At 43.3% G+C, this 25,390-nt stretch overlaps 2 protein-coding genes across 7 annotated transcripts in view; one reads left to right on the top strand and one right to left on the bottom strand.

Annotated features, from left to right (window-relative positions):
* Positions 1–1,965: 1,965 nt before the first annotated feature.
* sh3pxd2ab (SH3 and PX domains 2Ab) lies at positions 1,966–21,995 on the bottom strand. 4 transcript variants are annotated; one of them, XM_076978878.1, is made up of 13 exons: positions 21,816–21,995; positions 19,149–19,229; positions 16,331–16,406; positions 15,638–15,714; positions 15,120–15,211; positions 14,864–14,892; positions 12,730–12,864; positions 9,300–9,404; positions 7,679–7,793; positions 6,572–7,506; positions 5,638–5,687; positions 5,232–5,351; positions 1,966–5,081 (listed from the first exon to the last, which is right to left on the bottom strand). In XM_076978878.1, the coding sequence occupies exons 1-13, from the start codon at positions 21,885–21,887 to the stop codon at positions 3,492–3,494; spliced, it is 3,477 nt and encodes a 1,158-aa protein (XP_076834993.1). In that variant the 5' UTR covers positions 21,888–21,995; the 3' UTR covers positions 1,966–3,491. The 4 variants fall into 4 exon arrangements, with proteins under 4 accessions (XP_076834993.1, XP_076834992.1, XP_076834994.1 ...); XM_076978877.1 differs by having other exon boundaries at positions 7,679–7,796; positions 21,816–21,994; XM_076978879.1 differs by lacking the exons at positions 16,331–16,406; positions 19,149–19,229; positions 21,816–21,995 and adding an exon at positions 15,901–15,923 and having other exon boundaries at positions 7,679–7,796.
* The window catches only part of LOC143480986 (sterile alpha motif domain containing 8), an 8,117-nt gene continuing 4,212 nt past the window's right edge, over positions 21,486–25,390 (top strand). Inside the window, exon 1 of one of the 3 annotated variants that reach the window (XM_076978883.1) lies at positions 21,486–21,522. The gene's annotated coding sequence lies outside the window, so the exon portion shown is untranslated. Of the gene's footprint in view, positions 21,523–22,633; positions 22,763–23,249; positions 23,381–25,390 lie in introns of those variants that run through there. The other 2 variants (XM_076978881.1, XM_076978882.1) reach the window with 2 other exon arrangements.

Raw genomic sequence — 25,390 nt, 5'->3', positions numbered from 1 at the left:
TGAATCCTGCCTTCAAATTTGGCCAAATAAGGTCCTTTACAAAGGGATTTACAAATGGTGGGTGATAATCTCTTCATTGTGAAAATCTGCATGGGTGGGGGTACTGGAGGTGGCTGGAATGGGGCTTGACTAGAAACTGGCCAATAGAAGCTGGCCAATAAAAGCTGGCCAATAGAAGCTGGCCAATAGAAGCTGGCCAGTAGAAGCTGGCCAATGGGACTTGATTAATGGGAGCGGCAGGGACAGACCAGGGATGAAGAGTTGTGCAGGGGAAAACTAAGAATGTAGGACACTGGCTGCCACAGAAACTCCCAGTGAGACATGACAGTTTTTCATGGAGTTACATGGAGGTAAAACAAACTGTAATTGAAATGGTCCAAAATGCTGAGAGAAAGCTACGGGATTGGCAGGCTTGTCACACATTAAAGAAAGGTGAAGTTACAGAAATATGAGACGTCTTTCTCACAAATTTCAATTACTCCATCCCTGCATTGTATGTAACCCAGGGCATGGTCAACATATCAAAAGTTAACGTGGAAGTAATCAATTAGATATGCATATTTTGCATAATGTAATACCTCAAATTAATGCAAACACACAGTGTGCATATGTTTGTGCAATGTTCCAATGGTTACAGCAATGTGCTAAGGAAGCATTAACTTCAGAGAATGATGTGAAGTGAGTTGACACTGACCTGCAAGCAATGGCATAGGTCTTACTTGGCGAACCCCAGTTTCCACTCCTACACACTCATACACTAGTAACCATACATTAATATGCTCGTGAAACTCATTTAACACTAAAAGCACAAAAACACGGTTGCCTGCAGGTGCAGTAGATGTAAGAACAAGATGACAAATGCGAACACCATGTCCTTTATGGAGATGCTGGAGATGGAACCTCACACACAGGTAGCATGCACTCCACTACTGAGCTACCACCTCTCAACAGAATCCATTCTTTGAAATTGGAAAAACACAGACACAGTAAATAAGAGGACAGAAGCAGTCATATGTTGAGTTGATTATGCAAGTTAGCCAAGACTTTGCAGGCATGAAGGCTCTTACGTTCAGCAAAGATGAAATTCAAAAACTACTGTGAGTGGAAATCACTGATGCATCCTACATTTGAACAAACAAACAAACAAACAAATCCTGACTTTTATATTTCATTGATTTTCAAGATTACAACAAAATAACAGAAGATAAAATCCCTGGTAAGACAAATCTTGGTAAGACACTTTTAAGTCTCTGCCATGAACAATTTGGGAAAAGCATAAGGGCTCATCCCATTTCCTTTTTGGACTAAGCAAGTTATAGGTTCTTAGAGGCTCACTTTGAACCAAACTGGGCCAATGGCACTGGTTGTTGAAACAATGCAGGTGATCCCGACTAATAAACAATAATATACTACTGAAGCATGGTGACTCAGCATGGAGCAGACAGCGGTGACATTTTAGCCACCTCTTGTTAGATATAGAGGACGGATGTTGTGCAAAGGTCTTTTGTCCAATGTGAGAAGTGGACTGAGGTAGCATGCGACTGCGAGAGCAGGAGACGCACCATGGAGGAGGTGTGCGTCGGAGAGAGTCACTACAAAGTAAGCAGACATCGTTTCCATGGAAATGGTTGACCTTTTGTCCACGTTCTCTTTCCTAAAAGCCATGTATGGGGATTGAACCTGTGGGATTCATGTTACAGGGCCGCTGCTGTGCTGCTTCTACACCGTGCTGTAGGTAGTGCTGATGGCTTTGATGTGAACCGATCAATAGCTGCAAGCAAAAGTATGTCGAGTCTGATCTAAATGCTTGCTATCCAATTTGCATGCTAACGCGAAGCCTCAAAATGCATTACAACTCTGTGATGGGGTCAGAGTTGCATCATCACCAGGAATGCTTGGGACTCTTGCTATAGATTTTGATGACATCTAAATTTGACATTTAACGGAAAATGTGTGTCTGTCTGCTTGGTGGGTTTTTTTTTTTTTTTTTTTTACTGAAGTCAAGACCCAAGTAAGTAACAGTAAGTTAGGTTATTTCCTTGGGTTTGTCTCAAAGTACAAATACACAAAAATGTACAAAAATCCTTTCATGGTTATTCATTTATTGTGGTTTCTAGTTTGAATCAAGTGGGCAGGATTATCTGTAAAACTCTAATGGGTGGGTACAGGATATTTGACATCCTCTGTAAAATTGCAATTATTTGTTACTAATAAAATATTTTTAGAGCTAGTATATGTTGGCAAGACAAAAGAAGGTGCATGTTTCATTATGTTGTTTATTTTTAGCCAATAAAGAGCTAGGGATGAGTCTCTTCTTTTGATCACCAGCTTCAATTTATAAGCATTTGTTGCATTGTTGCATTATATGCATCCATCAACATGAAAAATATAATTAGAATCACAAGCATTATAGCACCATCATCATCATTCTCATTATCATAATCACCTCCACCAGCAATATGGTCACAGTTATCATCATCACATTATATAGTTATCATCCTCACATTATAGGAACATTTGGATGGTCCTAGTGGATAAAATCACCACAGATCTTGTAGATTTTATTACAGTAACTGAGACTTATTTTAGGGTTAGAGTTATATGTAAATCTTATTTCAATTATACTTAGAAATATGTGAGAGTAACCTACAGCAGCCTCACTGCTCAACACTGTCACTGTACAGCTGGTAGTACACTGTTACTGTACAGCTGGTAGTACACTGTCACTGTACAGCTGGTAGTACACTGTTACTGTACAGCTGGTAGTACACTGTCACTGTACAGCTGGTAGTACACTGTTACTGTACAGCTGGTAGTACACTGTTACTGTACAGCTGGCAGTACACTGTTACTGTACAGCTTTTAGTACACTGTTACTGTACAGCTGGTAGTACACTGTTACAGTGGTAGCATAGCTGTGATTTGTCAAAAAACAATTATGGAATGGTGACATATTATAGATTATAGTCACCAACAAGTGATAAGAGCTGTGAAATGACTGTACTGAAACACCATACTGAACACTGAAGACTCAGCACTAAATCCTCATGACTGTACTGAACACTGAAGACTCAGCACTAAATCCTCATGACTGTACTGAACACTGATGACTCACCACTATATCCTCATGAATGTACTGAACACTGATGACTCACCACTATATCCTCATGAATGTACTGAACACTGATGACTCACCACTATATCCTCATGAATGTACTGAACACTGATGACTCAACACTATATCCTCATGAATGTACTGAACCATTGTGACTTTGTGTGGAACCTCCATGTCTGTACTGAATGTACTAAAGGATTGGTGTTGATTATCCATAAATGACCGCACAGTCTTTTTTAACTATGATGTCATTTGTAGCATGGATTATATCATTTATATGATAAGCATGACTAAAATACACTAACATGCATTATTTGACAAATACGTTCTTTCCAGGTTATATTCAACAGGAAGTGGAGGACACACCTATCTTATGCTACTTCTTCTTCTCCAGGAAGTTGGAGGGCACCCAGCCCCTCCGGGTGGGTGTTGTGTCAAGGGTGCGGCAGTACCACCATCCATTGGAGCTCCTCTCCAGAACCTCCAGCCTCGTTCCTGCTGGGAATGCCATTGACTCCGCATCACCATGGTAATCAGCAATGGAGACATACTCTTCATGGAGGTTGTTATGGATGAGGTGCGGTTTGGGCTTCACCATGGAAACAGGAATAGAGCGACCTGTGCTGGTGGTGTCACGATGGCTCGACAGGGGGCAGACAGATGTGAGCGTGCTCAGAGACTCATTTTTCCACGCAGTGCCAATTGGGGCATTCCACTGTGACGAGTTGCTAGCGTAGTCCTTAGTGACACCAGCCTTGTTCTTAGTAACACTGTTTTTCTCCTTAGTAACACTAGCATAGTCCTTTGCACCAGCTTTGTCCTTAGGAACACTAACTTCATTCTTAATAATGTCAGAATTCTCTTTTCTGTCCTGGGGTCTCACTCTGAGCCCGCACAGCGGCCTAGTGGAGTCCTGAAGGTTGGGGTTGGCCTTGGAACTGCTCACTCTCTGAACACATAGCTCATTCTTCTCTCCACCTGCCCACCTGCCCTGCTCACAGTGGGAATCCCCAGTGTGTGCGCCTTTGGTGTGGGGGGGCATGATAGGCTGTAGGTAGTAGGTGGGCACCCAGCCCTCTAGTGCCCCCCAGCGGACGAACCACCAGCCGCTCTTTTGCTTCTCCAGAACCTCCACCAGCGCTCCGGCTGGCAGGCTCAGTTCTCCAGCTGCCCCCTGCTGGAATTCGGCAGTACTGCGGTACAGTTGGGGGGGCGTGGCCTCAGTGCTGATAGACAAGTCAGGGGAGGAGCTGCAGGAGATCAGACAGTCGGCCACCGACGTTGCGCAATCTGACCCAGCAGACATGCGTGAGGTGGAATCGATACTACAGTCGTTCTTGTGTGGCTGAGCTGCAGGCTTCAGGCTGCGCCTCAAGGAGTTCAGATCCGAGTTGGCGGGTTTGGGACGGACTGTGGGTTTGAGTTTGTACACTTCTGCCTGGAGTTGGAGAGTGGGCGGAGCCTCCACGGGGGTGTGGGGCTCAAATGTAGGGGCGTCATATTCAGGGGGATCCCACATTGGTCTCTGATACAGCCCACTGGGTGACTGTGTCTGCCTGGTGTCCACGTTCTCCATAATGTCACTTTCATACAGATTTTGGTGTTTTCCATCCTGTCCCTGAACATCCTGCTCAAGCCTGCAGGGGGCAGAGTGTGGGGGAGAGGGGCCCGAGGCTTTGGCCTCTCCAGGCAGGAACTCAAACTCCAAGCCCACAGTTGGAACATCATACTCTGGCTCCTCGTATACCCGTCCCTCTTCATGTATCATTATCTCTGACTCCATACAAGGAAGCGAGTTCTGCTTTTTGATTGGCGGGGCAGGAGGCGGAACCTTTGGCCGTGTGAGGGTGCTGGTTCGCCGGTTTAAGCTTGGTGTTTTACGCTTGTCGATGTAGGAGCAGGGAGCCCAGCCCTGCTTATTACCAATCTGCACATACCACCAACCACCTGAGTTCTTCTCTATTACCTGCAAACACATACAGGCATTCACAACACTGAATTATGTACAACATTTATCAGTTTTCCCATTTGCCTATTTATAGACATACATCCATCTATCTGCCTGCGTGTGCTGTCACTGTGGATTATGTAAGAGGTGTATGGATGGATCGGTCACCTCAGCTCTCTGCCCTCCCCTGAAGCTGATGCCGTCAGTCAGACAGGACTGAAACTCTGCAATGGTGTAGTACTCAACAGGGACACAAGGGGGCTCCGGAGGCTGAGGCAGCTGAAACCCCTAAAGAAAAACCCAAAACCTGAAAATATCTAAAAGCTGTTGTTAATTAAGTACCAAAACTATTTTAATTTACGGTTTTAATTTCAGTTTTTATATTGTCTTCACTGCTTTTCAATATATGCATTAATAATTATTTTATTAACTGTAATTATGGTGAGAGTTAAGCTATACTGTTGTGGCATATGGCCATGTTTTAATCTTTGATCTGAAACCAAATCAAACATCTCTTTGATCAAACTGAATTAAACGGCTCTTTGATCATACTGAATTAATGAAAGTGACTGACCAGGCTGTTTTCACGGCGGGGAGGATGTTTCTGACTGGAAGTTGGAGAACCTGAGCGGGAAAATGTCAAATTCATTTTAAAAACAGCAAAAAATAAATGTGACGAAGGGAGACAGCATCCAGGACATAAAAGGTGAAAAAATGTATCGAGAAAGAGGGAGAGAGAGGCAATAGAGGGAGAGATAGAGGAAAGAGAGGGAGAGAGAGAGGGAGGGGAGGGAGAGATAGAGGAAAGAGAGGGAGAAACAGGAAAGAGCGAGACAGAGGAAAGAGGGAGAGACAGAGGAAAGAGAGGGAGAGACAGGGAAGGAAGGGAGAGACAGAAGAAAGAGAGGGAGAGAGAGAGGAGAGAGGGAGAGTGAGAGGAAAGAGAAAGAGAGTGAGAGGAAAGAGAAGGAGAGTGAGAGAAAAGAGGGAGATATATAGGAAAGAGAGGGAGAGGGAGAGGATAGAGAGGGAGAGATATAGAAAAGATGGAGAGTGAGAGAGAAGAGAGGGAGAAAAAGAGAGGCAGGAAGAGAGACAGGAGAGAGTGAAAGAAAGAGATATAGAGAGAGAAAGGAAGAGAGAGAGGAAGGGAGAGAGAGGGAGAGAGGAAGGGAAAGAGATGGAAGACATAAAGAGATGCAAAGTGTGGGGTGTGTGGTGACTGTGGACAGTGAGTGTGTGAGGAATGTGAGTGGTGTATGGAGTGTGGATGAGTATCTGTGTGCGTGGTGTATGCAGGACGTGTGTGTGTGTGTCTTGTGTCCAAGATTTGTGTGTGTATGTGTATGTCTTGTGTACAAGGTCTGTGTGTGTGTGTGTGTGTGTGTGTGTGTGTGTGTGTGTGTGTGTGTGTGTGTGTGTGTGTGTGTGTGTGTGTGTGTGTGTGTGTGTGTGTGTGTATTTGTGTGCTGTGTGTGGAATGTATGTGTTGTGAGCAGGTACTTCACCGTTTTCTACACTGTGGAATCTCTGTGGTGTTACCCAGGCGATGGCGGGGGTGGGGTTAGCCTTTGGCATGGAGACCCTGGGACAACACACACTTGCCTCTGTAACACACACACTCACACTCCCTTCCGGGGCTGACACACATGCATTTGGGTCCGGAGTCTCCACATCCGTAGCAGTTGTTCGTGTGTGCATACTATACTTAGGACATTTATCAGTCTCTCTCTCTGTGTCTGAACTTGTGTCTTCTATGATAGCTTTGCTAACTACGTCAATGTCCTCAGTGTGTGTGGAGCTGTCTGTGGAAGTGTGTGTGTTGCTGTGTGTGGTGGTGTGTGTGTTATTGTCCACGGATATGTGGGAATTGCTGTGCATGGAGCTTTGAGTGTTTGTGGTCTCTGGCTTTGTACTGCTGTGTGAGTCAGTGTTTGGGTTAGATACTGTGTGTTCTGTTGGGTTCAAGTCTGTAAGTGTGTCTATATTTCTACCTGAATGGGTGAGTATGTCATTTGTGGACTTTATGTTGCTCAGAGTGTATGTATCATTTGTGGAGTGTGTCTTGCTCAGGGTGTGTGTGTTGTTTGTGGAGTGTGTCTTGCTCAGGGTTTGTGTATTGTTTGTGGAGTGTGTCTTGCTCAGGGTGTGTGTGTTGTTTGTGGAGTGTGTCTTGCTCAGTGTGTGTGTGTTGTTCGATGAGTGTGTCTTGCTCAGGGCATGTGTGTTGTTTGAGGAGTGTGGATTGCTCTGAATGTGTGTGTCATTTGCAGGCTTCCTGTTCAGCAAGTTGCTAATATCCATCAGGTTTCCAATGATCTCCACTTGGCCAATCACAGGTGCTCTATTGGTTTCCATGGCAACAGCCTGTTCACTCTGGGAAGCAGCATCCTGTGCCTTCCTCAGGTAGGCAGCAGGGGCCCAACCTTCTTTGCCCCCAGATCTGAGAGACAGAGAGAATATTACACAAATCTGTTGGACCTTCAATTTTAGAAAAATAATTAACAGAATCACATACATTTACGTGTTAAATAATAAAAGTGGGAGGGGATATCCTCTCAGATATTGTACTCTCTCCTCACAGAGTTGAGCTGTCATGCTTTTGCAGTGTTTACCGTATGAACCACCAGCCACCTGGGCTCTTCTGAATGACATCCACAGTGACCCCAGGCTCAAACTGTAACTCACTCTGACCTGAACTACTGTAGGCCTGTACTGTCACATAGCGCTCTGCTACAGAGAGAGAGAGAGAGAGAGAGAGAGAGAGAGAGAGAGAGAGAGAGAGAGAGAGAGAGATGGAATATTATACTTTGAAACAAAAAGAAAACAAATATTGTAGAGTTAAGGATGTTCACCTGTCTGTGCGTGTGTGTATGCGTGTGTGTGTGTGTGTGTGTGTGTGTGTGTGTGTGTGTGTGTGTGTGTGTGTGTGTGTGTGTGTGAGTGTGTGTGTGTGTGTGTGTTATTTTGGCTAATAAAGTGTAACATTCAGTAAGTAATACATATTTACTAGGTAACACTTATTTACTTTACAATACTATGCAACATTTTAAAAACAATCCTTGTAAAAGTGGGAAGGAGGCTCAGACCCATTCGGGGCACTGAGGCATGTGTTCTGTTCTGTTTGCAGTCATGGTGAAACTGCAAGAATGTTACAGCTATTCAGAGAAACTTTTGTTAGAGTTATTCAGAGGAATTTTGTTCTGCAGCCAAGGGCCTGTTCATGCTACACTCTATGTCAATGACATCCAACAGTTTACCTAAATCCAAAAGTTTAAATTAATTAATCTGTGTTTCCCCTTAATCCAAATGTGAGGGTTTCACCTAAATCCAAAAGTACATCACTTAAACCCAACAATAAGTATTTCATTTAATTTAGTACAGTGTTTCACCTACAGTGAGTATTTTACCTAATTCACCTCTGGTGTTTGACCTACTCTAGCAGTGAGTGTTTGACCTACTCTAGCAGTGAGTGTTTGACCTACTCTAACAGTGAGTGTTTGACCTACTCTAACAGTGAGTGTTTCACCTACTCTAATAGTAAGTGTTTCACCTACTCTAATAGTAAGTGTTTCACCCACACTTTCTAACAGCAGGCAAGTGTTTCATACTGTAAAAGTAGAAAGGCTGGAATGTAAAAGCCTTGAGATGCTTAATAAAGTCATTTAAAAGGACTGGTCCTTTCAAATCTAACACTTCTGTAAATAACTTTTGTAAGTCAAATTTAGAATGAGGGAAATTTATATAGTAGGTATGCTTTTCACCTTAGACTCACTAGGCTTATGAGCATTTAATTCACTGTTATAACTTTTCTGGCATGAGAACTGGAAAATGAGAAATTTCTGCATGAAAAATAAAAACAGAATAACAGGACCTAGTGCCAAACATTCACCAACACTCTAAATGCTTGGTGTGTGTGTGTGTGTGTGTGTGTGTGTGTGTGTGTGTGTGTGTGTGTGTGTGTGTGTGTGTGTGTGTGTGTATAACTGCTGATGCTGCACTAAACTAAATTGATACTTTTGCCAGTTTTTCAACACCCCACTCAGCCAGACGAGTGCTTTTGCAGTGTCCGTGTCCACCATGACTGCTCAGGCTGGACAGGGACACTTAAGCAGTCCTGAGTTAAACCTGCACCTCCCTCCCTGCCCCCTGGTGCCCCATCAGGGCCTGCACGCCACAGCTTAGCAGTGGATCAGCTAGGTAGGCAGTCAATTATTGATGTCTGGTTTTCCTTACTGTCTGCACTTGGCGTTCTGTGATCATCTTGCGGCTCTCTGAGAGAGATCAGGTATGTAGCAGGAACCCAGCCTTGTTCCTCTGCTGTGCTCACAAACCACCAGCCTTGTAGGGGTGGAGAGGGAGTGAAAGAGAGAGAGACAGACAAGATTGAGAAAGCTTGAGAAACCCACAATAACGCAGTTCATTGAAGTGATGTGATATTTTTGCTAAAATCTTCATTGTTCTGCAGTAGACCTGTGGCCTAGACGTTGCTGTACAGCGCCATCTGCAGGCCAGTCAAAGTGAGGCTCTAGCGCTGCTCTAAGTGAACTATAACAAGGAGAACCTAAGGTGTAACATCTACAGTAGATTTGCATAAATCTCAAATGTTCCTTTTTTGACCTACATACGAGCACACACACACATACACACACACACATACACACACACACACACACACACACACACACACACACACGTGTGTGTGCGCAAAACAAACATACATACAAATTTTCCAGATCCTTTGTACAGTTTATGAAACAAAATGTGTTGATTTCACACTCCTTACACAGCATGCAATATACAAAAATGAAAAGCATCAGAAAATCTATGTGTGTGTTCTCACCATACTATTGCTATAGATTTAGATGTTTGTCACGAAGTGTAAATGTGAAAATAATGATGTTTATGAAAGAGGGAGGGGGAGAGGGACAGTTGGGAAGGGGAGAAGGGAGAGAAAGAGGGAAGCAAAAGACAATCGGGGAGCAGGAGAGAACGACGGGGAGAGGGAGAGAGGGATAGCGAGGAAGAGAGAGGGATAAAAGGAGAGGGGGAGAGGGGAGATAGATGGGGGGATTCTGAGGATAAGACTCTCAGCATTCCACTGCTGATGAATTCCCCAGCAGCTCAAGCAGCCGCTCTGTGGAGGATCATGGAAAAATGCAAAGTGGCAAATAGCTTTTTAAATGCTCGTTTGGCAGCATTTTTAGAAACGCATGCAGAAGCAACTACGTAATGCTTTCACAAATGTGTCCCCTTTTCTTCCATCTTTACCCCTCTCTCTCTCTGCCTCTCTCTATTCTCCCTCTCTCTCAATATCTGTTCCTCTGTTCTCTTTTTCTCTGTGTTATTTTTTCTTTGGCTGTGTTAGCACTTCTGAGCTGTGGAATTAGCAACTAAAATATAATAAGGTAAGAAGTGCACATACAAGATTGCACAATAGCTCACACACATGCACGCACACAAACATCTTCCTCCTAAAATCTCTGCACAGAGACAGAGAGAACCAGACATCACTGTCCTCCACCTCACCTCCTGTGCATGTGCCCACACACACACACACACACACACACACACACACACACACACACACACACACACACACACACACACACACACACACACACACACACACACACACACACACACACACACACAAACACACACATACACTTATAGTCACACACACACACACACACACACACACACAAACACACATACACACACACAAACACACACATACACTTATAGTCACACACACACACACACACACACACACACACACACACACACACACACACACACACACACAAACACACACACACACATACACACACACAAACACACACATACACTTATAGTCACACACACACACACACACACACACACAAACACACACACACACACACATACACACACACAAACACACACATACACTTATAGTCACACACACACACACACACACACACACACACACACACACATACATACACACACACACACAAACACACACACACACACATACACACACACAAACACACACATACACTTATAGTCACACACACACACACACAACAGGATTTGGGAACACATATTTACATTTAGGAGAAGAGTAGACGTGCTATATGGTTCCTCTGTTTCAGTGAGGGAGACTGATGGCAGTACAGGAGGGTGCTGAGGTGCTGTGAGGCGCTCATAGGGCATTTAGGACACTGGGGAGGAGACGTTTCTCACACGGTTCTCTGGAGCAGTCAAACTGAAATGTGCAGTGTTGTGTATGTTAGTTTGTGTGCCTGTACTCGAGAAAACAAACTCCAGGCTGGTCAATCTGTTTGGCTGCTCATTATGAGCAAAAGCTGGAGAGAGATGTTGTGTGCAGATCCCAGTGGGCATGTGGCCATGTTATCCCAACAGAGCTCTGACTTCTACAACGCTACACAAAGCATAATCCACCCTCAGGTCTCTACAACTACACACAGCTGTACAAAAAAAGACAAAGTTCATAATAAACCACAAATAGGTGAACATAAATTGCATACAGATTTATACAAACTATTCTCTAAAACTACAAATTATGCAAACTACAGTGTCACATAAACTACATTTGGTTCTCAAAACTACAGAGAACTGTATAAACTATAGAAAGAGGCTGTATGTTTGTGTTAGCTTGTGTACTGTATGTGTGTATGTGTGTGTGTGTGTGTGTGTTAGCTTCTGTATTGTTTGTTAACTTTTGTGCTGTGTGTGTAGTCTGTTTTTCTGTATGTGTGTATTAAATTTTTATTTGTATGAGTTTATGTTAGTGTGTGCACCCTATGTGTGTGTGATAGTTTGTGTACCTTATTTGTGTGTGTTAATTAGTGTAGTGCATGTGTGAGAGAGTATTCTGTTTTTGGTAGCTTGTGCTCTGTCTGTGCTTGAGCTTAGCTTGTGCATTGTGAGTGTGTGTTAGCTTGTGTACTGTATGTTTGTGAGAGTATGCTGCATGTGTGTGTTAGCTAGGGTACTGTATGTATATTAGCTTGTGTACTGTATGTTTGTGAGAGTATGCTCCATGTGTGTGTTAGCTAGGGTACTGTATGTGTATGAGAGAGCACACAGTATTTATGTGTTAGCTTGTGTATCATAGGTTTGTGTGATAGCTTATGTACTGTAGGGGTATTAGTTTGTGTACAATATTTGAGTGTGAGTGTGCTTGTGTACTGTATGTGTGTGAGAGTACAGTGTCTGTGTGTGTGTGTGTGTGTGTGTGTGTGTGTGTGTGTGTGTGTGTGTGTGTGCGTGTGTCTGTGATAGATTGGGTACTGTGTGTGAGAATATTCTGTATGTGTGTGTTAGCTTGTTTACTGTATGTGTGTGAGAATACACATACAGTGGTAAGAAGAACACAGTATGTATGTGTGTGTGTGTGTGTGTGTGTGTGTGTGTGTGTGTGTGTGTGTGTGTGTGTGTGTGTGTGTGTGTGTGTGTGTGTGTGTGTGTACATTATGAGACAATGTTCTGTATTTGTATCTGTGTCTGTATATATTATCGGTCTGTGTTCTGTATGTGCATATGCATTATGAAACTGTTCTGTTTGTGTGTGTGTGTGTGTGTGTGTGTGTGTGTGTGTGTGTGTGTGTGTGTGTGTGTGTGTGTGTGTGTGTGTGTGTGTGTGTGTGCTGCTTACCACTGTCATTCTTCTCAATCACCTCCACCTGTTCTCCAGCACGGAGGCTAATCTCTGTATTCTCTTGCTTCTGGTAATCTGTTGCCACCAGATACACAGACTCATCTCTGCCCACAGCCTCACCATGTTCTGCCTCTGAGGATGATGGGAAAAGACAAGCCGTAAACCAGCTGCCTCCCCTTCCTTGTCCCCTCAAACTGCGGCGTGCCATTTGCTGATGCTCACACAGCGTCAGCCAATCAGCACACCAGAACAGATCAATCCATTTTCCAAAGAGGACACAGTCCCACAAGTCCAATCATACAGTCTTTTGGAGCACAGGGTCCGATTACACTGCCCTCAGGGACATCAAACCTTTCCCGGCAAAACCAAGTCAAGGTCTTCGGAGAAAAAACTTCAACCAGTAGCCCAGATCTTCAGATCCTAAAATCCAGTGGGTCAATTCCTCATAGAAGCAGTGGGGATTATTTGACAGGTCTAGAAATGCTGTAAAATAAGAGTAAATATTTGACCAATAGAGCAAGAAAGGTTAAGGAAAAAAGGATGGAGAGAGAGAAGCCAGGAGAGAAAGAGAGAGAGTGCATGTGAAAGAAATAAATAGAGAGAGAAAGAGAAAGAGCTGCATAGTGGGACAAGGAAAGTTTTTCTCTGGAAAATAAATGTAAAAGCTGGAAGTTCAGAGGGCGGGTTGAGAGAGAAAAAGAGAGAGAGAGAGAGGAAACAGATGCCAGTCAAACTTGTCTCCGCCCCTTAACTTACTCTTAAACAAAAACATATGGGCTCAGTGAAAATGAAGCAAACATATACCCAAACAAACATATGTGCACATATGAGATATGTGAGATATATGCACACAAATACAAAACACCTCACAGATCTTTGGTTTGGGGCCATCAGAGAGCCATCTGTGAGAGCACTGGGCTTCGATGTTTGTTTGATGAGATCTTGAACACACCATGGCATCAGATCATTCAGTGGAACGTCTGCAGCAGTCAGTGTCTCTTTCTCTGTCTCACTAACTCAAACACACAGACCAGAGAGGGAGCAGATGGTCATGGGAGACCTTTATTCTTTGTCCCAAACTTTCAATCTGTCCCAATCACCCCACCATATCTCTTCTCTATTGCTCTCCTTACCTCCCTGTTTTTCTCTCTCCCTCCCTCTTTTTCTCTTGCTCTTCCTCCCTCTTTCTCTGCTTCTTTCTCCCCTTTTCTCTCTCCCCCTCATTTTTCCTCTATGCCACGTCAACTGGTTTCAAAAGGTTCAACAGCAAATGTACAACTCTACTCCTTTCACTCTCTTTCTCTCTCGTTGTTCCTTCTCTTTCTATCCCTGCCTTTCTCTTTCTCTCAATCCCTCGCTCTCTCTCTCACACACACACACTTACACATACTCACACACCCCTGCTTTGTCTCACACACATGGTTACACTTTTTTCTTTCTTTCATTCCTTTTTTCCCTTTTCCCTCCTCACGTTTTGTTCTCATTTAGTCCGCTCAGCCCTCTGGACAGTGTCTGTTCATCACAATGTTTGTATTGGACTGCCTTACAACATTCCACAAGTGTGTGTTTGTGCATGTTGTTTGAGTGTGTGTGTGTGTGTATGTGTTTAGGATTTTGCCTGTGCATCTGTGTAATATGTATATATTTGTATGTTTCTGTCACTGGGCAGGTTTTGCATTAGAGCTGGAATAGCTGATTCAGCATCATAGCACAAAGGTTCCAAATAACGAGCACAAGGACACTAAAAGCTCTAGACACACACACACACAAAGACGCAGAGTCAAGCAGTTTTTCTCTTTCACTAGAGCAGCTGAACGTTGCATAAGTGAGGGCAGTGGAACTTTTGAAACTCATTTTTCTTTTTGTCGTCAGAGCACATGATTTCAGAGACAAAGATAAGGCACCCACGAGGGACCTGCAAGAATATTTATCTGGTCATTCATTTTCATGCAACAAGCTGTGTTTTATCATGATTTAGCAGTACTGTTATTCAGCATTACCAGGAAGGAGAAACGGAGAGACAAAGACAGAGAACGTTAGAAAGGAAATTAAAGAGCGTTCTATAGAGCTGAGTGGAGCCGAACACACACACATTAGTGCCGCCACACACACTTTGAGTCGATGACATTACCTGGCATGCTCCTGGAGGAGTTGGAGTCCCTGCAAAAGCCCAAACACAGCATGTCTTTCTTCACCAGAACAGTTTTACACAGACACACAGCACCCACTCGTGGTGCAAGATAGGTCTAGCATATAATGTGTGCACGTGTTACTTGGGTTGTGTACATGCATGTATGTGCCACAGGACTATGTGAGAGAATGAGTGTGTGTGTCGCTGAATGTGTATCAGTGTGTGTGTGTGTGTGTGTGTGTGTGTACTTATTAACTCTGTAAGGGGACTGAGATCCTCTGGTTTTGGCTCAAAGAATTTGAGCACTTCTTCACACTGAGAGATGTGAGCAGGTAACCGCATCAGAATCTGAGAGAAAGACAGAGCAAGAGGAGAGAGAGAGACGGGATGCTTCATAACTGCATCTTTCTTTTAATATGTTAAGTGATTTGTTAATATGTAAGTTGAGAAATTAAAGTTGGTATGATAAGGCTGTGATAGCTGCATGTATAGTAGGGTATGTATGAGCTATGTAAAGAGTGTGAGATGTGTATTAGTGTGTAAGAGGTGTGTGTAATGTGGCTAGGGTGTGTGGGGGCTGTGTAAATATGTGTTGTGTGTAAATGGGGGTAATGCATTTTTGAGTGTGGGGTGTGCAAGAGATGTGGTAAGTGTGGGTTGTGTGAAGTGTGTGACATGGGTGGGGTGTTTTGTATTTATGCTTGTATGTGGAGTGTGTTTGGAGTATGTGTAAGATATGTGGAGTGTGTGCAGGGTTTGTGTAGAGTGCATTACCTGGCAATAATGATCCAGATGCTTCAATCTCCTCATCGCCACATCTCTGACCTGACTACGACCAAAGAGGACTTTACCTGAAACATACACCCAGCTATAAATGTGTTTGTGTGTGTCAGGTGTGCTTGATCAAATCTGTACCTGGGAGAGAGGGAATGTGTATTGGTTTGGGGTCTGTGTGTGTGCGTAATTGTACCTGGGAGAGGGGGAATGAGTCTTTGCTTGGTGTGTGTGTGTGTGTGTGTGTGTGTGTGTAAGTGTACCTGGAAGAAAGGGAATGAGTCTTTTCTTGGTGTGTGTGTGTGTGTGTGTGTGTGTGTGTGTGTGTGTGTGTGTGTGTGTGTGTGTGTGTGTGTGTGTAAGTGTACCTGGAAGAAAGGGAATGAGTCTTTGCTTGGTGTGTGTGTGTGTGTGTGTGTGTGTGTGTGTGTGTGTGTGTGTGTGTGTGTGTGTGTGTAAGTGTACCTGGAAGAAAGGGAATGAGTCTTTTCTTGGTGTGTGTGTGTGTGTGTGTGTGTGTGTGTGTGTGTGTGTGTGTGTGTGTGTGTGTGTGTGTGTGTGTGTGTGTGTAAGTGTACCTGGAAGAAAGGGAATGAGTCTTTTCTTGGTGTGTGTGTGTGTGTGTGTGTGTGTGTGTGTGTGTGTGTGTGTGTGTGTGTGTGTGTGTGTGTGTGTGTGTGTGTGTAAGTGTACCTGGAAGAAAGGGAATGAGTCTTTTCTTGGGATCTCTCTGTCCTCCCTCCACTGGGAACAAATCAAGCAGCTTCATCTGTAACACAATAAAGGTGGCAAAAAATAACCGCGCCACACACCCATTACCCTTCATGGATGTTCCTGTATTTGGTTGCATTTTCTGTCCCTCATTTGTGACCAGTCTCCCTGCCGCTGCTACAGTGAAGCCCTTACTGTCCTTCCAAACAGTTCTCCCACCTCCACACAGGACTGTTGGGGCTCTTTTATTTCGCAGGACCATTGGGTCCTGTCTTCCCTCCCTGAGCAAGGCCCTTCTTGTCCAGACTCCCAATTTGGTCCTAATGCCAACTCTAGGAAAGCTCATCTTCGGATGCTCCTTTCATTTCAAAATGAAGGGCAGGGACCAAAAGGAACAAAAACAACTTTCTTCTTAGGGAATCTAGCTATTCCCAAAGGCATCTTTTTTCTTGCTAGCTGTAGTTGGTTGCATTTGTGATGAATCTCTGAGAGATTTTGATTTTGAAGGACAGATAAGATGTTCTTGCAGTTAAGTTCTATGTTTTCAAATATCATTGACTTATTTTTTTACTTTATTATTCACTGTTTGGTTTCACAGAGCAATGTTCTATCCAGCTATCTTCACTGAGCGCCCAAGTGATCACTCCTCAAAAATAAAAGTTCTCCTTGAATTTTAATACATTTATCTAAAAGTCTCTAGAAGTCTCTAAAAATATGTTCACTTAGTCATTATGAGTGATGTGTCATCTGTAGGGTAAAATGGCAATTATATCCATTCAAAATCAAATCCAAAATACAATAAAGTATACACAAGCAGATGACAGCTAACATTTGTCCTTTTGCTTCTGTTATACCAAAACACATTATTCAGACATTATTTAGACATTCATGATGTTGCCACAGCTCAACAAATGAATCCTCTTCTCCACAGTCCACAAAGTTACCCATTTAGCCACCCTTGCTTACAGCTTCTTCCGTAGAACTACACACTAGCATCGCATTTCACACCAATCACCATCCACCCAACATTACAGGATAATGAGTTGAACATATTGAACATGTTTATTATTTACAATTCCCAAACAGGGTGGTCCAGGAGGTGGAGTGGAGGAGTAAAGATTGGACTCACACTACAAATATCACACATTCTCAAATATACAGTATAATGTGCATACACTCAATACACAAATACACATACTCTATCCATAATATATACATCACACACAGCTACACCTTATATGTACATGGGTTAAAGCAAGAAATTTTCATTTGACTGAAAATTTTTCCTGGCAAAAGACAATGCTAGCAATTACTGAAAATGTGGTGTAGTTGGGACACGACCTCTTTTGCCTAATTCTACACAATAAACACATTTATAAAGTATATTTATCTAAACAGCCTGTGTAAGGAGAGAAGAGAGAATCTATGAAGCGACAAAATGCAACACCTGAGCAATAAATGTACATAAATCTGGGGGTCCTCTTCAGAAAACTATTTAAAGATCAAGTCAAATTTAGTGAATCCTGGTGAGTTTTAAAAGGTATGAAGCTCTCTTGTTTTTATCAAATTCACTATGCACAAAAACATAAGCCGTAAGATTACCTGCTTTAAGTAGGTATGTTACAAAAAAATTACACTGGATAGAGCTTTTAAATACAAACAGAACAAAACCATCCATGTTAAGCCTGGTTTAAGCCATTATATTTGACGCGGCGCGTGCGGGCGTCGCGGGCGACGCGGGCGGTGCGTGCGCCGAAAATGACGTAATCGCGGTGGCTCCACCCGTGCGCGAGAGCCTCGCGCGCTGGTGATTCGCAAGGTCGTGCACCTCTCGAATTTTGTAACTTCGCACGCGCCGCGCCTCAGCACAATGAACAAAGTCATGTTTGCAGGGTTCATACACCTTTATAAGGTGGAATTAAAGCACTTGCACGTCACTTTCAAGGTCCATTTCAACACGTTTTCAATGTTACATTTAATTAAGTTAAATATTTATACATATACTCGAAATGATTCGAAATAATTCGCTTTTTATCACATTTTTAATGGTTGTTTATTTTCAAAACACCCAATCTTAATGTCTTCACGTTCTCTCATGTTTCCTGGAATTACAAGAGGCTCGTATTTGTTAACGTAATGCAAGAAAACTGTTCAGTCAGACAGATATTTGTTGTGAAACGAAGTAGTTACAATTTCAACATTTTAAAGTACTTTAGCCTAAATTCCAGCACTTTTCAAACCTGGAACACATAGCAACATTAAAATTCTCCTGTTTTTGAGCGGTGTTTCTTTATACTACCACGTATCGTTTCGGACAAGACTGCAAAAAGAATGTGACGCGTCAACTAGCCTCCGTCGTTCGCGCAAGTTTGCACGAGGTGTACAGAGTCGCGCGCTACGGTCACGCCAGGCAGGAGGGAGGTCACTTTTCTACATAATGTCCGTAAATCTGAAGGCGGAATGACCCGCAAGTCAATCAAATGACATCGCCGTCATCCATCCAGCGTTGATGAGCGCCAGTGAGAATCATATTTCGGCCACAAAAGATAGCACGCACGCGCGTGTGGTTTATTATGATTTGACGGATTTTTTCCCCAAAAAAATCAAATGACGGAAATCCGTCGTAGTGACGGAGAACTTTAACCCATGTATGTAACAAACATTCAACACATCACAAACACACTGCCTGCTCTAACACATATTACACACATAAACAATTAATTACAGACAGATTAAAGACATTTTTCTCATTACACACACATTATACACTCTTTGCACAATCAGGCAGTAATGCTGCTACCTGCAGGGTAAAGAACTGGCTGTATCTCCTGAAGAGCATCTGGGAGCTGCAGTCGCAATAGGTGACTGAGATGATGAACACCTGTTTAAGTAAACAACAACATAAATATATGCAAAGATAAAATAACTGCAGAAGTAAACAACAGTCGCACCACTACAAGCATCATAAATAACCGCCCACAAAAAGCAATACCACAGCCCCATTTGGAAAGCTCAAACACTATTTCATGTCATGACCAATGGGGCCAGGATCATACACTAATCAATGACTGAACAGAAAGAACTTCAGATTACATTTAACATCATTGTGGGCTGAGCACTGTGTGTGTATGTGTGTGTCTAGACCAGATCTGGGATGGATCATGTACTGTATTTGTCTAAGAGTCTGTACCCTGAAAACACCCAAACGTCAAGAGAGCAAACACACACTCAAATAGCTGGACTGAGCTCCAGTCTGACGAGTGCAAACACAGACTGAGCTACACACACACACACACACACACACACACACACACACACACACACACTCAGACATCTGAATTGAACCCCAGTCTAATTAGGACACACACAGAGAGCTGGAATGAGCAACACACACAGCCAGTTTGACTTGGCCCCAATCTAATGAGAGCACTGAACTGAAACTCTTTGGTGCACTTATCAGAGTCTGATACTGCTGCTGGTGGACACAGCAGACCTGCATGTTTAAACATGCTAAACAGTGTCTCAAACAAAGAAACTGCTGGGCCAAGTTTACACATACACACACACACACACACACACACACACACACACACACACACACACACACACACACACACGCACACACACACACGCACACACACACACACACACACGCGCACACACACACACACACACACACACACACACGCGCACACACGCACACACACACACACGCACACACACACGCACACACACACGCACACACACACACACACGCACACACACGCACGAACGCACACGCGCACGCACGCACACACATACGCACGCACGCACACACACACACGCACACACACACACACACACGCACACGCGCACACACGCACGCACACACACACGCACACACGCACACACACACACACACACACACGCACACACGCACACACGCACGCACACACACGCACGCGCACACACACGCACACACACGTACACGCACACACACACGCACGCACACACACGCACACACGCACGCACGCACGCACACACACACACACACGCACACACACGCACACGCACGCACGCACGCACACACATGCACACGCACGCACGCACACACATGCACACACACACGCACGCGCACGCACGCACACACACACACACGCACACAGCCTAATTAAATGCAGCAGCTCCTCAAGCTCTAGCCAGCATGTTTTGCCCTTGTTACTCTTAAGAAAAAAATCTCACATGCAGGAATGTTGTCAGCAGAGATTGTGCAACGGAACTGGAAACGAGAATAAAGGAACAGTTTCATTTTTCGCTGTGACAAATTAAGAATTTTACACTAAATGAGATTGTGATGCTATAAGTTGCTTCTGTTATTACCCACACAATGGCAAAAAAAGTATAAATGAGAAAAACTGTTAATGTGAAAGTGTTTCTGGAACTGGAAAGTGTGTGTGTGCATGTGTGTCTGTGTGAGTGAGTGTGTATACACACTTCAACGGTGTACTTTTGAAGATGTTTAAAAGTGCATCTATGGCCATTCACAATTAGAGTAAAACAACTAGCTTGCCACAAGCCCCAGTACTATACCAGCATTACACGTGTAACCAAGGCCTACCATGAGTCACTGCTGGGTGAGAATGGCCTTTGGTCCTTACACTACAGCGGGGTACATCACTCAGTCTGCCTGCACGAGTCCTCCAGGCCTACAGTAGACACTGCTGTGGACTAACACCACTCCTTGTGGCCATGCCTGCTGCTGCACATGCTGAACCAGTGAAGAGATTGTGCTCACTCAGGTTTAAGGCCTATCAAACATGACCTTCCTTGACATCCCTTATCATTTCATGATTCGTGTCACAAACATATTATTCATCGTCACTAATTGCATGCTCAAAGTTTTCACATTTTATTGCAACATGGGAAACCCCAAATGAGTTGACTCTTCATTTTTGGTGTGGCTTTGTTCATACATGTACAGAATGCAATAATTAAATATATATATTATTATGCAATGTACGTATGATGATAAACTGGTGCATTTCATAACTGATTTAGTAGTTTATAATAAGACAATCCAAGAACTGAGTGGTAGCAGTATGGTAGTTATGGGAAGAACAGGGCAGCTCTTGTTGCCATGGGAGCAGCAGGTAGATGTACAGCCTACCACAGTCGAAACATTCAAGGTTTTCAAGGTTTGTTGTTGTTTGTTTATATAAAACAAGCATAAAACAAGAAGATAATGCGGTGCCAGTGGTAAAGGGAGGGGCGGGTGGCTTTCGGCCCTCTTCACTCTTGATCTGTACCACTTAACAGGCACTTTGAGAATTTCAAATCTTCGCTTTTGTTCTTGAAGGATAAGTCGGAACTCCGTAGGCACAAGGATTTGTGTTCAAAGCCGAGTGCTCGTATAAACAAAAACTGTACAAAGCGGATTAAAGACGTGAAGCAACCTATGCATGCAGTACTACAAAGAATGTGAACTCACATAGTGTTTGGAAGGATTTCTCCTTTTCTGAACATCCACAACGTTAACTGCGGCAACAGTCCGAAGCTGCATGCTGATATCGTTAAGTCAATTCTAAAAGACAGAGCTGAGCAGGAGGCCCAGCGATGGGGTTTTTCTGCTGGTGCACACACGAATTGAAGAACTACCTAAACTATTAGATGATCTCTGAAGAAGCAGTGGGCTGTACCGTGTCCTAGAGGCGGTGCTGCAGCCGCTGGATGAACTCCGGCTGGAAACAGCTGGATGCTCCCAGCTCGTAGCTCATCTGACCGTTAACAGATTTGGGTTCGGTTAGAGCTCATCACAGTTGGTGTAGTGTTTTACTCTGTAACAGTTTTACTTAGATTTGAACATGAAACATTTCGTCAGACGTCTGCGAAATGAGAGATATCATCCTAAAAGATGAAAGGACAGCGGACGATTGGACAATTCGTCAAACTGTAGACACACCAATCTTCAGTACAGATGTACTTGAACTCTACTTACGGCACAGAGTTCAAAATACTTTTTTGTGGTTTCACAAACTTTGTCATTCATTGTAATTTCCCCCAACGGAATATAATAGTGAACCATTTAATTCACATCACATCTGAAATGTTTACATTGATTTTATTAAAGTAATTGTATCGAAATTAGGTGGGGATGTATGTTCACTTGTATAATTCCTTAATGTACATTATACATTATTTAAAAATACTTATTAGCTCTTACTGGAAAAACACTTTAATTAATAGCTAGATTTCATAATAAAGTACAATGGTCACACCCAGCGCGTGAAGTGTGAATCACTTCCTGTTTACACGCTGTTGCTGGGCTGTCATTTGTAGCGTGGCGGTGACTCACGCGCCGACGCGCGCGCCACTGACGTGATTGCGCTTCACGAGACTCAGAAGTTGAGTTCGTCAGAAAAGCGTTAACGCGAGTCGGTAAGAGCGATGGCAGAACTTTTATATTAAGCAGACCTGTTTTTTTCTATATTCATATTCGTGTTTCAGTTAAACATGGAGAAATATGTATGGTCATTCAACACACCTTAACGCGTTTACGATTTAAAGATGATTTTTTTCCGCCTTGGTAACTTACCTCAGTTTGACAGTTACCCGAGCCTCGTGCCCGGTCCGTTTAAATACGTCACTCTTGTATGCTGTAAAATATCAGCAGTGCTTTAAGTTCTGTAACAGTTTAACGATTTTCTGACAAGCAATGTTTTAGATGTTGATGTGTATTCATTTTTGAAACAGCTGGAGCACCTAGGTGTTCGTTTAACAGTGCGACAGGAGACAAGTTTACAAACCGTGTTTGTTTCACGTGTTCTCTGTGTGTGCTGCCAAAGACGGTCTCACACCACCGAATCCCGACCGGCACCGGCGGCTCACCCGGGCTGTTTGCCAAGGGCAGGTTTAATTAACGTGTTGAGACGGGCTGAGTGAACATCTGTGGCATCATTCTCATTCAATCACGCCTTTAAAAGCAGGAGGGGAAGGCTGAGGTAGCTCTCCCGGTAAAACCGGCCGCTTGAACGGCTCGTATCACGGAGAGACACAGTGAGTCATGGTTGTAGTACAGCTGTGATATTGTGGTACTGCCACACACAAGTGCTTCACAAATGGGGAAGCTGATCCCGTGTTCTTTTAATGGGCTCTAACCGCAGCAGCAAAGTGTGTGTGTGTGGGGTGTATGTATGTATATGTGTGTGTGTGTGTGTGTGTGTGTGTGTGTGTGTGTGTGTGTGTGTGTGCGCGTCAGATAATGTGTTACTTTAAGGTTTATGTGTCTTTACATATAATGAAGTGATTCCAATATTTGCTATACCCTAGCATATTAATGTAAAGAATGATAGAAACTTTCACTTTTCACACTATACTACCCTATATTTATTGTGTATATAATTTAATGTCAGCTTGTGTTTCCAACATGCACAAACACACTATCGAGCTTGGTACAGTGTGGTAGTTTTGTGTGTGTGTGTGTGTGTGTGTCTACGCGTGCTGCAGCTGCAGACTGTTAAGGATTGATTTGTTTTGGGTAGAGTGTTGTATTCAGTCTTTCATTGTCTTTCACTAACACAAATGGGAAGAATTTCTTATTATGTTAGATAACACAGAGTGTAGTATGAATAGCTACATCTTGTTTTTTCATGCTGGAAAAGTCTGGATTGGCTAGGTCTAGGTTGCTCTGGTGAGCAGAGAGGACAGATAATTAATTACCTTTATTTTGTAATAATCTGACTGAATGTGTGCTATTTGTGTTGGTCATTACTATCAGGGAGTGACTTCTCTGTGTATGTGTGCATGTTTGCATGTAATGTAGATGGAAAATGGCCCTTTGATATCATGTCTTTACTAGCTCCATTCCATTACAAATCAATTCTTAGCAATCTAAATAATTTAGGATAATCCTGCTGTTTATTGAAGATCTTGAATATTGTCATACTTTAAAAATGAAAGACTTAAATCTCTGAGGTATAATCTCTACTGTGGTGCAGTGAAAGGCTTTAATCTGACAGGTATATTATCCACCACAGCACTTAGATGTTGATGCCACCATGCTTTTTGTAATCCAATACTAATCCAATACCAATAAATCCATCAGTTACTCAAATCTGTGACTGCCATGCCCTTACACTATGTTTAATCTGAACCCTCCCAGCTGTTTCATCAATGCTCAGTCTATTCGCACATGAGCAGCTAATCAATAAACAGAGAGGTCACATTCTCCAGTCACACTCTAGCACTGGAAGGGCCAGTGCTCATGTCCTGGGTAGACCTGCCATTCAAGAACAGCTGTATCGAACATCTTCACCCAGACAGTAGCAGTCCATTCCCCTAGGATAGAAACTCAACAGGGGAGGTTTGCTCTCAGAATAGTTTGTCAGCAGTTGCTCCATCCTTTTCAGAAGAGAGAGGCCCAGAGAGTTGAAGGACCTCACCCTGAACAGAGAGAAGCTCCCTGTGCTGAACGCACTTATAAAGCCTAGTACCACGTTGCAGCGGTATCTCACACTCTAAACTATTGTACTGGCTAAAATGTATTCTGTGAGAAGATGATGAAGCACTTTATAAGTCCCTCAGCAGGGTACCCGCGGGTCCTTAAAAAGTCTTAAAATGTCTTAAATTTAGTTTTCCATATTCAAGGCCTAAAAATGTCTTAAAAAGTCTGGAATTTTATGAGGGGAGGCATTAAATTATTATAAGTGTGTGTTGTTCAGTTGTTCTGGCGCGATGTGAAAGGTCCTAGTGCTAGATTCCTAGCGTTGGAGTATACGGGCTCAACAACGTCAACACTTTTCGTTCGCCAACCCCCCCCCCCCCACAACAATTCTCGTTCGTCACACACACCCCCCCCCCCCCCACCCATCAACGATGTGGAACACACCTGCATCCCCAGTAATAGTATTATTTTTTCTTGTGAGAGGTATTAAAAAGGTCTTAAAAGTCATTGAATTTGAGATTTAAAAATGTGCAGATACCCTGCTCAGGACAAGGAAATCATTTACCATTAATGTAAATGTAAACATTAGTATGTGGAAGTGGCAAATGGCTAATGTTAAAGAA

The sequence above is a fragment of the Brachyhypopomus gauderio genome, chromosome 17, assembly GCF_052324685.1.
Source record: "Brachyhypopomus gauderio isolate BG-103 chromosome 17, BGAUD_0.2, whole genome shotgun sequence".
NCBI classification, from domain to species: Eukaryota; Metazoa; Chordata; class Actinopteri; order Gymnotiformes; family Hypopomidae; genus Brachyhypopomus; species Brachyhypopomus gauderio.
Note: the sequence above shows the minus strand (reverse complement) of the source record. Positions and strands in the feature narration are given on the sequence as shown.

Bases quoted from the DNA above. Each gene is read 5' to 3' on its own strand.
- sh3pxd2ab (XM_076978877.1), bottom strand. From the start codon at position 21,887: ATGCAGCTTCGGACTGTTGCCGCAGTTAACGTTGTGGATGTTCAGAAA. The intron at 15,715-16,330 runs GTACACTTACAC...TGTATGTTTCAG, and splicing joins ACTCATTCCCTTTCTTCCAG to GTAAAGTCCTCTTTGGTCGT. The intron at 5,352-5,637 runs GTCAGTCACTTT...GTTTTTCTTTAG, and splicing joins CCCGCCGTGAAAACAGCCTG to GGGTTTCAGCTGCCTCAGCC.